At 40.5% G+C, this 17,751-nt stretch overlaps 1 protein-coding gene across 6 annotated transcripts in view; it reads left to right on the top strand.

Annotated features, from left to right (window-relative positions):
* The window catches only part of map7b (microtubule-associated protein 7b), a 147,789-nt gene that overhangs the window by 19,699 nt on the left and 110,339 nt on the right, over positions 1–17,751 (top strand). For 2 of the 6 annotated variants that reach the window (XM_072554355.1, XM_072554343.1), the window contains exon 1: positions 6,219–6,756. The exons of 3 other annotated variants lie outside the window; for them this stretch is intronic. In XM_072554355.1, coding sequence (XP_072410456.1) covers positions 6,627–6,756 — 130 coding nt within the window. In that variant the 5' untranslated portion in view covers positions 6,219–6,626. Of the gene's footprint in view, positions 1–6,218; positions 6,757–17,751 lie in introns of those variants that run through there. One more of the 6 variants, XM_072554367.1, reaches the window with a different exon arrangement.

Below are 17,751 nucleotides of genomic sequence, written 5' to 3'. Positions count from 1 at the left end.
AAGACACAGACCAGGTTTCTGTACTTAACTAGTCTTAATAGACAATAGACCATAGACAATAGGTGCAGGAGTAGGCCATTCTGCCCTTCAAGCCTACACCACCATTCAATATGATTATGACTGATCATCCTTAATCAGTATCCTGTTCCTGCCTTATCTCCATAATCCTTGATTCCACTATCCTTGAGAGCTCTATCCAACTCTTTCTTCAATGAATCCAGAGACTGGGCCTCCACTGCACTCTGGGGCAGAGCATTTCACACAGCCACCACTCCCTGGGTGAAGAAGTTTCTCCTCATCTGTCCTCAATGGTCCACCCCGTATTTTTAAGCTGTGTCCTCTGGTTCGGCACTCGCCCATCAGCGGAAACATGTTTCCTGCCTCCACAGTGTCCCATCCTTTAATAATCTTATGTCTCAATCAGATCCCCTCTCAGTCTTCTAAACTCAAGGGTAAACAAGCCCACTTGCTCCAGTCTTCAAGCGTAAGGTAGTCCTGCCATTCCAGGAATTGACCTCGTGAACCTACGCTGCACTCCCTCAATAGCCAGAATGTCTTTCCTCAAATTTGGAGACAAGAACTGCACACAGTACTCCAGGTGTGGTCTCACCAGGGCCCTGTACAGCTGCAGAAGCACCTCTTTGCTTCTATACTCAATCCCTCTTGTTATGAAGGCTGGTATGCTATTAGCTGCCTTCACTACCTGCTGTACCTGCATGCTTACCTTCATTGACTGGTGTACAAGAACACCCAGATCTCTCTCTACTGCCCCTTTACCTAAATTGATTCCATTTAGGTAGTAATCTGCCGCCTTGTTCTTGCCACCAAAGTGGATAATTTATTCACATTAAACTGCATCTGCCATGCATCTGCCCATTCACCTAACCTGTCCAGGTCACCCGTAATCTCCTAACATCGTCACCACATTTCACCCTGCCACCCAGCTTAGTATCATCAGCAAATTTGCTAATGTTATTACTAATACCATCTTCTATATCATTAATATATATTGTAAAAAGCTGCGGTCCCAGCACTGATCCCTTCGGTACCCCACTGGTCACTGCCTGCCATTCCGAAATGGAGCCGTTTATCATTACTCTTTGTTTCCTATCAGCCAACCAACTTTCAATCCAAGTTAGTACTTTGCCCCAAATACCATGCCCCCTCATTCTGCTCACTAACGTCCCTATGTGGGACTTTATCAAAAGCTTTCTGAAAGTCCAGGTACACTACATCTACTGGATATCCCTTGTCCATCTTCACAGTTACATCCTCAAATTCCAGAAGATTAGTCAAGCATGATTTTCCCCTTCATAAATCCATGCTGACTCTGACCTATCCTGTTACTACTATCCAGATGTCATAATTTCATCCTTTTATAATAGACTCCAGCATCTTTCCCACCACTGAGGTCAGACTAACTAGTCTATAATTTCCTGTTTTCTCTCTCCCACCTTTCTTAAAATGTGGTATAACATTAGCCACCCTCCAATTCACAGGAACTGATCCCGAATCTATCGAACGCTGGAAAATAATTACCGACGTATCCACGATTACTCGAGCCACTTCCTTCAGTACCCTGGGTGTAGACCATCAGGCCCCAGGGACTTATCAACCTTCAGACCTAACAGTCTCTCCAACACCAATTCCTGGCAAATATAAATTCCCTTCAGTTCAGGTCCTTCAGCCACTGTTACTTCAGGGAGATTGCTTGTGTCTTCCTCAGTGAACACAGATCTGAAGTACCAATTCAATTCTTCTGCCATTTCTTTTCCCCGTAATATATTCCCCAGTTTCTGTCTTCAACGGCCCAATTTTAGTCTTCACCATTTTGTTGCCGTTCACATACCTAAAAAAGCTTTTACTATCCTCTTATGTTTTTGGCCAGTTTACCTTCGAACCTCATTTTTTCTGATTATTTCATTCTTAGTAATCCTCTGCTGTTTAAAAGCTTCCCAGTCCTCTGTTTTCCCACTTATCTTTGCTATGTTATACTTTTTCTCTTTTAACTTTGTTTCTTAACTTCCCTCGTCAGCCACAGCCACCCATGCCTCCTCCTAGGATCTTTCATTCCTTTTTTTGGAATGAACTGATCCTGCAACTGCTGCATTATACACAGAAATATCTGCCATTGTTCGTCCACTGTCATCCCTGCTAAGGTATTGCACCATTGAACTTTGGCCAGCTCTTCCCTCATAGCTCCAGAGTTCTCTTTATTCAACAGAAATATGTCACTTCCGATTGTACCCTCTCCCTCTCAAATTGCAGATTGAAGCTTATTGTATTATGGTCACTACGTCCCAATGGTTCTTTCACTTGGAGGTCCCTGATCAATTCTGGTTTGTCGCACAATACCAGATCCAGAATTGCCTTCTCCCTGGTAGTCTCCAGCACGAGCTGTTGTAAGAATCCATCTCCTGAGGCATTCCACAAAGTCTCTTTCTTGAGGTCCAATACCATCCTGATTCTCCCAGTCTACCTGCATGTTGAAATCCCCTATAACGACTGTAATAACATCTTTGCGACAGGCCAATTTCAGCTCCTGATTCAATTTACAGCCGACATTAGATTAGATTACTTAGTGTGGAGGCAGGCCCTTCGGCCCAACCAGTCCACACCGACCCGCCGAAGTGCAACCCACCCATACCCCTACATTTACCCCTTGCCTAACACTACAGGCAATTTAGCATGGCCAATTCACCTAACTTGCACATCTTTGGACTGTGGGAGGAAACCCACGCAGACACTGGGAGAACGTGCAAACTCCACACAGTCAGTCGCCTGAGTTGGGATCCAGACTACTGTTTGGGGGCCTGTAGATAACTCCCAAGAGGGTCTTTTTTTTTACCCTTGGAATTTCTCAGCTCTATCCACACTGACTCTACATCCCCTGATTCTAGGTCCACCCCGCGCAAGCGACTGAATATCATCCCTTACCAACATGGCCACCCCACCCCCTCTGCCCGTCAGTCTGTCCTTATGAAAGCACGTCTAGCCTTGAATAATCATTTCCCAGGCCCTGTCCACTTGAAGCCACGTCTCAGTTATCCCCACAATATCGTATCTGCCAATTTCCAAAAGAGCCTCCAGCTCATCCATCTTATTTCTAATGCTTCGTGCATTCATGTATAGTATTTTTAATTTGTTACTGCCCTCACCCTTCCCATCAACTCCTCCTATTTCACTCAACCTTACAGCATGATCCCTTTGAGTTTTCTGCCTCATTGATAGTTGTCTTTCTTGACTTCCCTTGTTCTAACTTTCCCTTCGATTTCCTTCTTAAACATCCAGTTTGTCCCCTCTTCTCCCCACTTCTCTTCTCTTCTCTTCCCCCCCCCCCCCCCCCCCCCCGAGCTACTTAGTTTAAACATAGCTGTGTTGCAGTAGCAAACCTGTCTGCCAGCATACTGGTCCCTAACCTATTAAGATGCAAACCGTCTCTCTTGTAGAATTTATGCTTACCACAAAACATACCCCAGTGATCCAAGAATTTAAATCCTTGCTTCCTGCACCAGTTCCCCAGCCACATGTTCAAGTCCATTATCTCCCTGTTTCTGGCCTCACCAGCCCGAGGAACTGGAAGCAAACCAGAGATAACCACCCTGGACGTCCTGCTTTTCAGCCTTCTTCCTAGTTGTCCAAAGTCTTGCTGTAGTATGTTCCTCCTCCTCTTCCCAACATCGTTTTTGCTGACATGGACCACCACCTCTGGCTCTTCACCTTCATCCTTGAGGATATCCTGCACTCGGTCTGTGTATTTAACTCTGGCACCAGGAAGGCAACACACCATCCTAAAGTCCCACCTGCTGCCACAAAAACCCCGGTCAATTCCTCTCACTATGGAGTTCCCTGTTACCATGGCTCTGTGCGATGTCCGACTCTTCCGCTCTGCCTCCACGACAACTTTTAATTGACAGACCTGGCCGCCTCGCAGACTGGCAGTGTTGTCTGTCTCTACTGTTTCCAAAAGATTCAACTTGTTCCTGACAGGTACTTCTCCTGGGGTCTCTTGCACCTGTCTCCTCTCTGCCTTCCTCATCGTCTGCTCTTTTTTTCTGGTATGGTTGGTGAAATAGCCTCGCTGAAGGTCTTGTCCAGAAAGATCTCGTTCTCTCGGATGAGCTGAAGGTCCTAGAGTTCTTTCATCAGTGCTGCGATATCCTCTGTCAGTAGCTGAACGTGCGTGCACTTTCCACACAAATCAATGCCAATAAATAGCTATATTGGCATTGTTGACCTATAACTTGACTATTTAAATCTTGAGATCCCTCATAAAGACCCTCTAGAAAAGCACTGACAGAAATTGGTGGAGTGGTTCAATGGGCCCAGTCCACAAGTTTCAGTGAGATCTTTCTGCTTGCCAGGACTTTGTTTTTTGACCTCTTTCTCTCTCCAAGTTTTCTTCTCTTCGTAAGAGGTACAAGTAATTGATTCACTAACTGCTAAGTCTTAGTTACTAGTTAAAGGCCACAGTTTTTAGTAATTGATGAAAAATAAACTGACCTCATGTTCTGGGTATTTTACTGGACAAAAAAATGACACTACCTGTCTTTTGCATAGTCTGATGGTTTCTGCCAAAATCATTCACATCAGCTACCCAACCAGAAAGTTGTTGTCAGGCTGATGGGCTTTCGCATCTACAACTAGTCACAGCACAACAAACCAGTCAGCAACCTGTTACTGGCTGAATCTCATTTTATCCACACCCTCTCCAGCTCAACAAGCAGCATCTCACACTTCAAGTCAAGCAGTGATTTTTTTTAATAAGGCAGCAATGTCTCTTTGTCCTTTTGCTGTAATATTCTTTTCCATTTAAAATAAGTCTTTTACATGAGCAGGTTCAAAAGGCAGAGCAACAAGGAATGAAATGTCTGTACTGTATCATAAAAGAACATAATAGACAAAAACCATATGACTGCATGAAATGGGTGGATGAGAGCGTTCTCAAAAACACATTTTCTCTCAACCATTTCAGATTAGGCCAAAGGAACTAGCTGAGGTTAGGATATCCAGTCTGCTTGTTCATGTTGGAGCGAAGGGTCTGATTCTGTGCTGTACATCTGACTTGGTGCATTGGAACCAAGGGTCTACTGTAAAGGAGGAATTGAAAGAAATTAGTAAGCAAACAAAAGCATTGAAAAACTTGATGGGATTGAAGGCTCTTGAATACCCAAGATGGGTTGTCTTTTCAGTGCAAGTTCCAAAACATCTGCAGATTTTTCTTGCTGTTGAGCATGCTCAACAAGCAATTATAGTGTGGTCTCTGGTTGAAACTTAACATCTTAGGGATTCTTTAAATTTTGAAATAGCCAGTTCTTAATTTTACTCTTTATTCCAGATGTACTCTTTTAAACTTCATACATGTTTGTGTTGGATCTTACATTTTAGTTTTCTCTGGGTCAGTAAGTAATAACATTCTCTCTTTCTCCTCTTTCTCACCCCCCCCCCCCCCCCTTCCCTAGACATAGCTTCTTAATTTTGACTAATACATTTTAGTACTGAATTTTAAAATTGTCACCCTATATTATCATGCTGGAATTTTTTGCTCTCAAAAGTTAACACCATGCTGAGCCTCAATAACATTTCACCTGAGCAACCCCACACTGAGAACATGCTGGAATGTTTAGATATGCAGACTTCTAGAAATTTTCCAGTGCACCCAGTTATTGATTAGTTCCCTGCTTTTTTAATTAAGCTACACAGTTGAAAGGTTTGCATCTTTCTAAATTAGGGCAAAGAAACTAGATCTGTTGTAGCTCTTAGTTGTCAGAAGGTATGAATGAAAGCTTAAATAAAACCTGAAGTTTTAGTTGAAACGTGTTGTGTTCCTGATAATGTGTCTGTTTTGAAAAATTAGTTTTAAATATTTGATTACTGGTTGATTTTTAGAATAACTAAAAATAAAATTGTAGGCATCATTTATTTAATCATGCATGCTGTTGCTTGGTCGTATCTCTGAGCTAATATTTTAAACAATATTCTACTTTCTTTGATTTGTTTTTAAACCTATGCTCTCTGGTTTGTAGCTAGAGCCTTCAATGTTAGGCTTCTGTCTCTGTCCGGCAGTCAGCTGTTTATGCAGCATCATTCCATTCTGTACCAACCACAGCTGAGGGGAAGGCAATACTGTTAATTTGATAGTATCAGTTCCTGAATTGGTTGAAAGTGATGCAGGAGCATTCCAGTATTCTGTGATATCCAGCTGAAGAGACATTTATAGCTCCATTACATTTGTGTATGTCACTGTTGTTGTGGCAACCATTTTAATAGATGGTTCTTTATTTATTTAGAGGCTTTTTATGCATGTTTTTTTTTCCCTGAGCAAGTCATAAGTGGTTCTGCAGGAAGGAGAAAGACGTGCACCAGGATCTATTTGTGAGCACTTGCTGCAGGTCAGAAGAGGTAACCCTGCTAAAGCAATGTTTTAATTAGGACATGGAAGGTGAGGAGCTGTAGGCTCCCAAATGCTGCACGGATGTTCGGAATTTGTTAGCTGTTATTCATCCAAAACAAATCTGTTTGAAATGCACAGAAGAATGGAGATTTTTGGAGGTTTTTAAATCTATTTCACCAGGCTGCTGGATCAGTGGCAACAGTAATTCTGTGGCAAAGACTGTTGTAGCAGCATGCCCAGCTCAACCACTGCCAGAAAACAGAGGTTGAAAAAGACTACTGCAAAGTCAAAGCTCCATGGTTTATTCACTATTAATGAAGATGACGAACTCAAAAGAGCTAGATATTCAAGACAGCCAAAAGGTATTGTATCAAATTACTGGAGTGGCTGCTGTAAGCTATATCATATGAACTGATGTAGGTAATCTTGATGTAACAAAATCATTTATGAACTAATTTTGCATTATATTTGACTTTTTTAAAAAAATATTTATTATGCCCTTCTGCTACTTTACTGGCATTTAGCCTGAAGATTGTTTCATAAATGTACAAATGTCTTAGTCATGCTGGAAGTACAAAAGCATTGCATGGTATTTGTTAAAAACAAATTGCAGGAGTTCATTAATTTAGTGAAATTGATTGGATTTTGCTACATAGAAATTCAGAATTGTAATTTTCAACTGGCTAGCCTTGAACAATTGTTTTTCCTCGGCAGCAGTGCCTTTCGGTGATAGCACTGACTGTGTAATGGCTTCATAGAATATAATTGGTGCTTTGATTAGCCCAGAGCTACAAATTGCAACATGCTATTGTTTTTGTGTGGAAATGCAACTGTATTGGATGAATACTAAACAAAATTTTGCTTTTCTCAAATGACCTTTCATTCACTCCATGATGTTGGTAAAACATGAGGCTTCATTTACTGGGTCATACACCTCGCTGTATCAATGTTTTCAGTCTACATTTAAATGTAATGTAAAGTTCTATATAGATAATATTTCCTATTGAAGACCACTATACTTTGTGTTCTTTTCAAGTTAACCACACAAAATAACTTGATATATTACTTGCTAACTTTAAAAGTACCTGCAGTTCATTGCTTTGGACTGCTCCTGTCATTCCATTCAAATTGGTTTCTCCTCTGTCTACACTATAGAATGAATGTAATTATTGGCTGTGCATTATCTTGCTATAATATGCAAACTAATAATTTGGCTTTTGCAGTACATTGATGAAACGTGTCCTCGGACCATTCCGATATTGGCTATTGTGAAAGGACAGGTGCAATGAGTTATGTTGATTTTGCAAATCTGGTAGTGGGAAACTGCAGTTGATGATTTTTGCATTTTTGGAACTTAGCTAATGAGAACTGCTTTTTTTTAAAAAAGTTGATTTGTATTAAATTTGAGGCCTGGTTTCCAGTTCCACTGTTTGTCATACTTTTTTTAATCGTAAATGTTTCTTTAAAGTACAGCACAAAGTAAAAGCTGCTGAAAAACTTTAACCTGGTTCTTTCTGTTGAATATTTGACTACCTTCGGAGTGTAAGTTTTTTTTTGTGAATCTTCAAATTTCTAGGAAAGAGTGAATGGTAGTTGTACTAATACAGGATGTGTGTTACTATAAAATCCATAATGAGGTTCTCAATTTCCATAAAATGTCACTTTTTATAATGTAATATTTTCACTTGAATTTAAACATACTTTTTACTATATCTGATCACTCCTGTTTTCTTAAATTTGTAGTGAAAGGTTATGACAATAGTTTGAATGTCATAAGTAGCAAAATGTTTTACTGTGGACTTCAATGGTGGACATTTTTTGGAGGGGGAAAAATAATAATTTGTGAAAAGGCCCAACTTGGGTCAAAAAGTGTGACAGTTGATTATGAATGGAGCAACTATTTTTACTCCGTTCATAGTTGATTTTAGTTTCTCGTTGTATGCTGGGGCGAGGGGAACATCAAACTATTTCACTTCGAGCTGTGAAACAGACTTCCGTTTAAAAAGTACAATTTATGTGTACAAAATGTCAAAGTGCTTTAAAGCCATTGAAGTATGTTGAAATGTAATTACCATTGTGTCACAAAGTGAAGATACCCCATGATTTCTGAAGTTTATGAAGTACTTGATTGTTTGACTTAGTTCCAAATTCCATCCTACACTGTTGAGCAGGTATTAATTGAAGGGTTTTTTCAAAGCTTGCAATGGAGGGGGCATAATATGAAGGTGGTGAATAATCTTCATTTCTCGCCATTGTATGTATTTCTAATTGTCGCACAGTTCTGGATTCATGAGTCAGGAGGAACAAAAATTTAGCTCTTAGTTTTTAAAACAACTTTTCTGTTCTGAATTTTTAATGAAGGAGCACCATCTTGTAACAGTGAGGCTGCCTAAATCAAAGTAACCTTCCTGACTCTCCTTTGCTGATTGGGTGCAGTTGCACCAGCACTTGAGAAGCTTGACTCAATCCAGGACAGAGCAGCTGCTTAACTTTGCACCCCATCCACCACTACTGCACGAAGGGAGTGGTGTGTTGTAAGATGCACTATACAACTCACCAAAGACTTTTTTTTTTTGGAAAGCATCTTCTAAGCCTGTGAACTCTAATACCATGAAGAGCATGTGTATAGATGCATCAAACACCACGCTGTACCCCGCCAAACCGCATCCTGCCCTGACTTGCAATACAGAACAACCTCTATTATCTAAACAAGATGGGCGGGGAGTATATTGTTTGGACAATGTTTTTACGGGACCTTGATCTTGTTCGGATAATCTGAAATTCAGATAACTGACGTTCGGACAGCTGAGGTTGTTCTCTGTTGTTCCTTCGCTCTCACTTGATTAAAATCCTGGAACTTCCTTCCTAACAACAATGTGGATGCACTATATGACTAGGATTGTAACAGCAGTTCTGGAAAGCAGCTCATTAGTACTTTTTTGAAGAAGAAATTTAGGGGTGTGTAATAAATGCTGACCAAGCCAAGGCTGCCCATATCCTGTGAACAAATATATTAAAAATTAAATTATTTCAGTAACCAAGGAAAAACAGGACACATTGGAAGAGTGAAAGAAACTGTTTCAATAGAACAACATTCCTCAGAACTGAGGAGAGATGGATTGAAGATGCAGTGTCAGGCAGGAGAGATTAGATGACAAGACGGTAAAATGCTGATAGGCCAAAGGGGATGGTAATAGGTAAAGTTTTTTTTTGGCTTTTAAAAAATCTACAATATCTAGAGGTGTGAATAACTGAGTCTGTCTGAATACAAGAAATGAAATAGTGTTGCTAACAACAAAATAACCTTTACAGTCTACATACACAGATGTCACTAGCATCGTACCACAGTGACAGGATGTATTTGCACATGCAAAAATTGAAATTTATGCAGGCAACCATTGACTCATTGTTTGGCTGTCCTTCACGTGGTCCCCACTGCACGCTGCTTGGCATGTGTAGAATCCCTACAGTGCGGAAATAACAGGCCATTTGGCCCAACAAGTCCATACTGACCCTCTGAAGATTAACCCACCTAAACCCTACATTTACCTCTGAATAATGCATCTAACCTGCATACCCCTTAACACTATATAGGTGAACTGTCCATACTAAATTGCCCAACCTGCACATCTTTGGATTGTGGGAGGAAACCCACGCAGACATGGGGAGAATGTGCCAACTCCGCATATTCGCCTGAGGCTGGAATCTAACACCGTTCCGTGGTGCTTTGAGGCAGCAATGCTAACCACTGAGCCACTGTGCACCCTGTGGTCACGTGGGCAACAAAAATAACCCTGCCATTGTGGCGGCCAGAAAACAGCCAAAGAAGAAAGGAAAGAAATCAGATGGGTAAAAGATTTTACTGAATCAAATCGGAGGTTATGATCCAAAATTGTGGAACTTAGTGGGTGCATCCCAAAGGCTGTTGAGTGCCCACTTCAAAGACAGGATGGTGTTTTTTTTTGTTGAGGTTAGTTTAAACTTCATTAACTGACTCTCATTTTGAAGATGACATCTATGTAACAGTTAACTGGCATTTGCTTTGTGACTGAACAGACTGATGGGTTGAGAATCAGTCTGTTTTTGGGAACAGAGGGCAGAATGTTCCCTGAAGTACTGGGATCCAGAGTGAAAGACTGCTTTTTTTTTCTTTCTACTTATTTTCATTTGTACTGTTATGACTGAAGCGTGATTTACCCTGATAGACACGTTACCACCACTTTGATAGTAATCTCTTTCCAATGACTACTCTTAATGCTGACATATTTCAAAGAGAAATTCAGGGAATTGTTTCGTTGTACTGCATTATGTCCTCTGATCCTAGACTCCCATAAAGGGAAATAACCTTTTTTGTTCTACCCTGGCAAATCCTCCCTCAATCTTGTACATTTCAAATAAGGTCACCTCTCATTTTGTTACATTCTAATGTGTAGTAGACAGCAAAGAAGGTTACCTCAGAGTACAACAGGATCTTGACTTGATGGACGGATGAGCCGAGGAGTGTCAGATGGAGTTTGATTTAGATAAATGTGAGGTGCTTCATTTTGGAAAGGTAAATCAGGGTAGGTCCTGGGGAGTGTTGCTGAACAAAGAAACCTTGGAGTTTAGGTTCATAGATCCTCAAAAGTGGAGTTGCATGTAGACACAGAAAGGAAGACGACCTTTGGTATGCTTGCCTTTATTGGTCAGAGCATTGAGTATAGGAGTTGGGAAGGTCATGTTGCAGCTGTAAAAAGTATTGGTTAGGCCACTTTTGGGCTACTGCATTCAGATCTGATATCTGTGCTATTGGAAAGATGTTAAACTTGAAAGAGTTTAGAAAAGATTTACAAGGATTTTGCCAGGGTTTGGAGGATTTGAGTTAGAAGGAGAGGTTGAAAAGGCTGGGGCAGTTTTCCTTGGACTGTCAGAGGCTGTAGGGTTGACCATATAGAGGTTTTAAAATATCATGAGGGGCATGGATATAGGGTAAATAGACAAAAATTTTTTGTTTGTTGCCAAGATGAGGGAGTCCAAAGGTAGGGTGCATAGGTTTGAGGTGTGAGGAGAAAAGATTAAAAAGGGATTTCGGGGGTAACTTTTTTTCACATAGGATGGAGTATGTATAGAATGAGCTGCCGGAAGAAATGGTGGTTGCTGGTACAATTATGACAATTAAAAGGCATCTGGACAGGTATATGAGCAGGAAAGGTTTCGTATCAAATGCTGGCAAATGGGACTAAATGAATTTAAGATATCTGGTTGGTGGGGATAAGTTGGACTGAAGGGTCTGTTTCTGTGCTGTACATCTCTTGGTCTGTACTCAGACTCCTGCCTTTTTAGTTTTAGCAAAATTTATGTTCAAATGCCATTCCGTTTTGAAATAGAGACCACTTTTGTTTGCCTTCTCTATTACCCACTGAACATTGAATCACAAAAAGCTAGCATCTTTGTCGAGGACCCAAATTCCCCCTGCTCTATAATTTTCTGTACGTAAAAATTGAGTTTGTGTATTGTTTATGCCAAAGTGCATGACCTCTACCTTTCACCTCCGTTGTATTGTATTTCTGTCACTCACTGACTTAACCTGTCCTCTGCCTCTGCAAACACTGGATCATTCTTGCTACTTGGCACAAGTGAGGACTGCAGATGCTGGAAACCGGAGTTAAGACCACAGTGGTGCTGGAAAAGAACAGGTCAGGCAGCATGCGAGGAGCAGGAAAATCAATGTTTTGGGAAAAAGCCCTTCATCAGGAATACCTTTCCATCTATTTTTGTACCTGCATTTACCTTTTCAGCATCTAACCCCTGATCTATATTTGCATTGATCTCTGGCACTCCAGTAGTTGCAGGTTGCAATCCTGAAAATGTCATCCCAACCCTGTCTTATGAGTTGGCCAATCCTTTATCCATGCTGATATACTGCCTCCCAACGCCATGGTTTGTCTAATTTAAGGAGCCTAATGTGTAGTGCCTTTATCAAATGCCTTCTCAAAAAAACTACATTCTCAAATATTACATTCACTTATTTGCCTTTTATCTATCCTGTCTGTTAATACTTCGAAGAATTCTGGCAAATGTTTGTCAGGCATAATTTCTCCTTTTGTAAAGCCATGCTAGCTCTCCTTGATTGTTATGAATTTCTAAATGCTGTGCTGTGATAAGTAAAGATACACTCGACATAGTCTCCAGAGGCACCATTGGGTTGCTCACTCATGAGAGAACTGGTGGTGGTTTAACCTGAAGGTCACCATACTTCAGCTGGAGGGAAGAGGTTGAGAAGAAGAGTCCTTCAGCTCGTACACAAATTGAACACTGTTAGCATTACTCTGCAGCAAACCAGTCTACCTCTACTAATTGTTTTTTTTTAATATAGTAGGTTCTAACATTGGGAAAATGTTAAGCTAACTGTGTTTGTTGATTAGAGTGCTGGTTGGAATGCCAGGTTTCTAAGAATTCTTGTGCATGTCTGTTTGTTTGGCTTGTCCTAGGATGGATGTGTTGTCCCAGTTGAAGTGGTGTCCTCCTTTATCTGTAAGTAAGTATACTAGTGACAGAGTCATGTTGTCTTGTGGCTAGTTGATGTTCACTTATCCTGGTGGCTAGTTTTCTGCTTGTTTGTCCAATGTAGTGTTTGCTTCATTCCAACCAGAACTCTCTCAACAAATATATTGACTTGGATCCCATATACCACCCCCTGAGATAAAGAACACAAAATGGCATCACCATAGGAAATGACATCACAACAGAAAATGACATCACCATCCCCAACCCAAGGAAACCCAAAAACACAAATATAAAGCGGGTGCTTTGTTTGGAGACTCACTGTCACCATATCAGGTAACCTCTTCAATGTCTGAAAATGAACCTTCCAACTCAGCAAGCAAACCTACATTCAGAACCTCAACCTGAGCTCAAATCTTCTCAAAACTTGCTAAGACATATAAACTGCATTGACTGACTGCTTTTTTGATTCCCTACAGTGTGGGAACAGGCCCTTCAGCCCAACAAGTCCACACCCACCCTCCGAGTAACCCACCCAGACCCATCTCCCTCTGACTAATGCACCTAACACTATGGGGCAATTTAGTATGGCCAGTTCACCTGACCTGCACATCTTTGGATTGTGGAAGGAAACCCACGCAGACACGGTGAGAATGTGCAAACGCTACATAGACATTCGCCTGAGGCTGGAATCTAACCCGGGTCCCTGGTGCTGTGAGGCAGCAGTGCTAACCAATGAGCCACCGTGCTGCCCTAACTTCTTCAACCCTCCTTGTGGTGAAGAGGGGTTAATTGTATCCCCTCTTTATGCTTTTGGTCAATTGCAACAAATAATTTGCTCTTATCATATGAATGTCAGTTAAAACACTACTAGTTAAAATTCAGCAGCCAATTACAGGATTCTCTGAATGAGAGTGAAATTTTAACTGAGATAATAAAATTTGACATCAAACACACTAACAAATGTAAAGCTAAAGAACTGAAAAATGTCGCTGGAAAAATGCAGCAGGTCAGGCAACATCCCAGGAGCAGGAGAATCGACGTTTCGGGCATAAACCCTTCAGGATGCCCGAAAAGTCGATTTCTCCTTCTCCTGGGATGCTGCCGGGCCTGACCTGCACTTTTTTCCAGCAGCACACTTTTCAGCTCTGATCTCCAGCATCTGCAGTCCTCACTTTCTTCTAGTAAAGCTAAAGAATAAGTGTCTCGTGTGGTGACGCTGCTCCTTTAACAAGGTTATGCTGTCCTTGGCTCTTTTTTTCAGCGGTTGTAAAAGCAGTGATTCTGACAAGTCGAAGTTTGAAGGATTTTCAGGCCAATTTGATTTATAGCTAATAGATACTACCTCAAGTAAAAGCCTTTCAAGTTCTTTTTTATATAAAAAAAGACAGACATGTGTACAAAGGGGAGTGGCCAGTTCTCCCAGCTCTGCTTTTCTCTCTACGGTTCAGTTTGGTTTTTAGCAATCTGGCTGTTCACTGAAAGCAGGCAATTAGTGAGGCTGCTGGTCCAAGAAAGGGCTGCATGGAAGAAGGTCTTCCATGCTGAATATCTCTGCCATCTCTCTTGTAAGACTCTGTTTGATTTTACCTTTTTGGAGTGTTTATGGGGATTGTTGCAGGAATTTGGAAAAGCATCATTTAAATTGGGATAAGTTGTAGGGTTCTTTGAATAGATTTAAGTTATTTTATATTTTTTTTGTTTTGTTTCATTTGGTAATCTTTAGCTTTATACAAACCAGAGAATTTAATGACAAGTGATTTGACCATCTGTATCTCTCCTGGAATAACCGTGTTACACCTGCTTAAACAATTAGCAAAGTTTTTAGGGTCTGAGCTACTTCCTTTTAATGGTTTGAGAAGCCTGGCCTGGTCCATAATACTAGTGCAAAGGAAGCATGAAGAATAAGTCCTCAAGATTGAGTTTTTAGAGTAGAACTTGAGACCATGTCTGTTTAGTTATGTAAAGTATTCTCCGCATTAGCAAGATTTGCAGGGTCTTTGAATTCACTTTTTTGACTTGCTTTATTATTAGTGCTAGCTTTTAAGAGATTGAGGTGGAAACATTAAGAACACAACTGGAAACATAAATGCTGCAAATCACAGTTTAGGCAACATCCATGAAGAGAAAGTAAGCTAGCATCTAGATGCCTGCTCATCAGAGCTGAAATGTGGATGGGGCAGCATTTATGATGCAGTAGTGGGAAGGGAGGGTGTTGGAGTGCTGGAGGAGAAAGGGTGTTGATGGCTCAGATTGTGATTCGGGGGAATGAGAATGGCAGAACAATGGTGTGTCTAACTGTCAGTCTTGAAAGAATTTGCAGTCCCACTGGAGTGGAGGTAGGGGAGAAAGGACATGATGACAATGTAATTGGCAATTTGAAGGTGTCGTACTCAGTCTCAAACCCAGAATCCGCAGTAATTTGCTCCGAGTGCAAGGCTTCCAGGTTCTGTTGTTAGGTATGCATTTTGTTTTCTGCTCAAAAGCTTTTTAATGGAAATACCGTTCATTTGTGTATTTCTGTGTCTGGAGTTTTTTTTTAAAGCTTGAAAATCTGTGTGACATTCTTCTCAATGTGAAACTTTTGGAAAGGTAAATTTAAAAAGACTTTTTTTTTTTCAGGCCTAACTGAGTTTGCTTTGTTTGAAATATTGATTTCAGCTTAGTCTCCCGCTCCCCCTCCCCCCCCCCTCTTCCTCTTCCCCTTTTCCCCCCCCCCTCTTCCTCTTCTCTTTCCCCCCCCCCTCTTCCTCTCCCTCTCCCTCTCCCTTTCCCCCCTTCCCTCCTCCCCCCCCCCCTCTTCTTTCCCCCCCCCCCTCTTCTTTCCCCCCCCCCCCTCTTCTTTCCCCCCCCCCCCCTCTTCTTTCCCCCCCCCCCCTCTTCTTTTCCCCCCCCCCCCTCTTCCCGAATCAACCTGGACAGATGAGAACTGCAACCACCTTAATTCAGTGTTTCATCCACAAAAATCATTTTATTCCATGAAAATCTCAATTTTGAAATTTGAAATTAATGGTTTATATTTTACCATTATTATGACACAATCACTCTTCTTTCATACTTGCAGGTTGATTAATTAGTACCTTCCTAAAGGTTTGGAATTTTTTCCAAAAATTTGCCCATCACTGTATTGGGCAGTCTGCTCTGTAATTATTCAGTCATCTCTTTCTTTTTAAACAATGATGCACCTGTACTTCTAAATATGCTCAGGGATGCCCTTCATCATGGCATTTGTGTTAGTGATTTATAATTTTTTTTTTGTTTGGAGTGCAAATTTAAACCAAAGTCCAACTTTGCTTTCATTGTATATTTGTCACTGCTTTAAATTTCACCAGAAGGATTCCATTCTTTAACCAGTATTCTTGTCGATAATTTTATTTGCCTATTAACACCTCCATTCGAGTGCCAGCTTACCATACTACAGAGGGTTAAGGTTTGTGCTTGCAGCTTCCTTGGGCAAATTCTAGTTTGATTTGTGCTAGCTGATGTTGAGTTCAGTCTATATGTTTTATGATGAAGATATTAGTTGCTTTTTCAAAGTAACACCTTTGCTGTATGTAAGGAGATCTCTGCAATGTGGGAATTTTACAATAACTGTCATTATCAGGAAACCAAATAATTGTCAAAAAGCAATAGTTGTCTTAACTTGTATATTTGCTCAAAAAATTTATAATAAGTATGACATTCATGATTTTACCTTGCTAGATTTAAAAGCTGTAGCAATTTTCAGTACATCAAGTATAGTCATTTCTTGTGTAAATAGCTTTCCAGCATTGCTAGTAGTGATTTTTAACATGTAACGATCAATAATAAAATTTACAGTCATATCAAAATGCAGGGTATTGTTTACCTTGAAGGAGCAGCATTACCAAAATCTAGGATATATACCATTTATTACGTTGACTAATAGAAAATTGTTTGAAATGTATTTCAAGCTGAACCAGTAATTCTTTGTTTATGCAAATATGCAAGTTCCTCAGCTCCCCTGAAGAGTTATTTCTGTCTTTTGTGGGTGTGGAAACGAACACGACACTAAGCTTCATTTTGACACGTCAGCAGATCAGTGTACAGTGAATTATTTTAATAAGGAGTGAGACTGGGATGGATGGTAAAATGGATAAAATAATTCAAGGGGAAAAAACACTCATTACTACAATTCTGTATAGAAGTGTGATTCATTGCAACATCATTCAATCAATAGTGTAATGGAAAATGCAGGGCAAGTGCTCAAATTTAAACGCAACTCAGACGGATGCAATATTATATCAAAATATTTAATTTGAACAAACAAATCTGTATCATCTGTTTTAAGTTGGAAACCCAGAAGGAAACAGGTAATGAAGGGCCTGATGACTACAATTACAGGTGTTATTCTCTAGAAAAACCTGAATTTGGACGGCCATTTAACTATTTTGGGATTGTGATGTACTGTGCAGAAACAGGCCATTCAGCCCAACCAGTCCATGCCATTGTTTATGCTCTGTTCACTCTGTCTAAATGTAACATTTTAAACATGTCCATTTCCTTATGCATGTCTAGTTTCATCCACAAAAGCATCTACACTGTCAATGTGACATAGTTCCTGTTGTAGAACATTTACATTTTGGTTAGCATCTGTCTCCTGAATACCCTTTCTCTCTTTTTTTTTTAAGAGGACATTGATGTCCTCTAAGCTCTTCTTTCATGAAGAAATACTTTTTGTGCCCATCCTAACAAAACCTTTTTCAATAGTTTTAAAGGTTTCATTAGATGCCTTCGAGATAAGGCACCCTACCTATCAGTTCTTTCCTGATGTTATATCATTGCATTTCTGGTACTTTCAGTGGGAGAGGGGACATGCCAGTATTTATGGTCACTTAAGTCCCAAATAAAGACTG

Source organism: Chiloscyllium punctatum, chromosome 3 (assembly GCF_047496795.1).
Source record: "Chiloscyllium punctatum isolate Juve2018m chromosome 3, sChiPun1.3, whole genome shotgun sequence".
Taxonomy (NCBI): domain Eukaryota; kingdom Metazoa; phylum Chordata; class Chondrichthyes; order Orectolobiformes; family Hemiscylliidae; genus Chiloscyllium; species Chiloscyllium punctatum.
The sequence above is the reverse complement of the archived record's forward strand: the minus strand, read 5'-3'. Positions and strand labels throughout refer to the sequence as shown.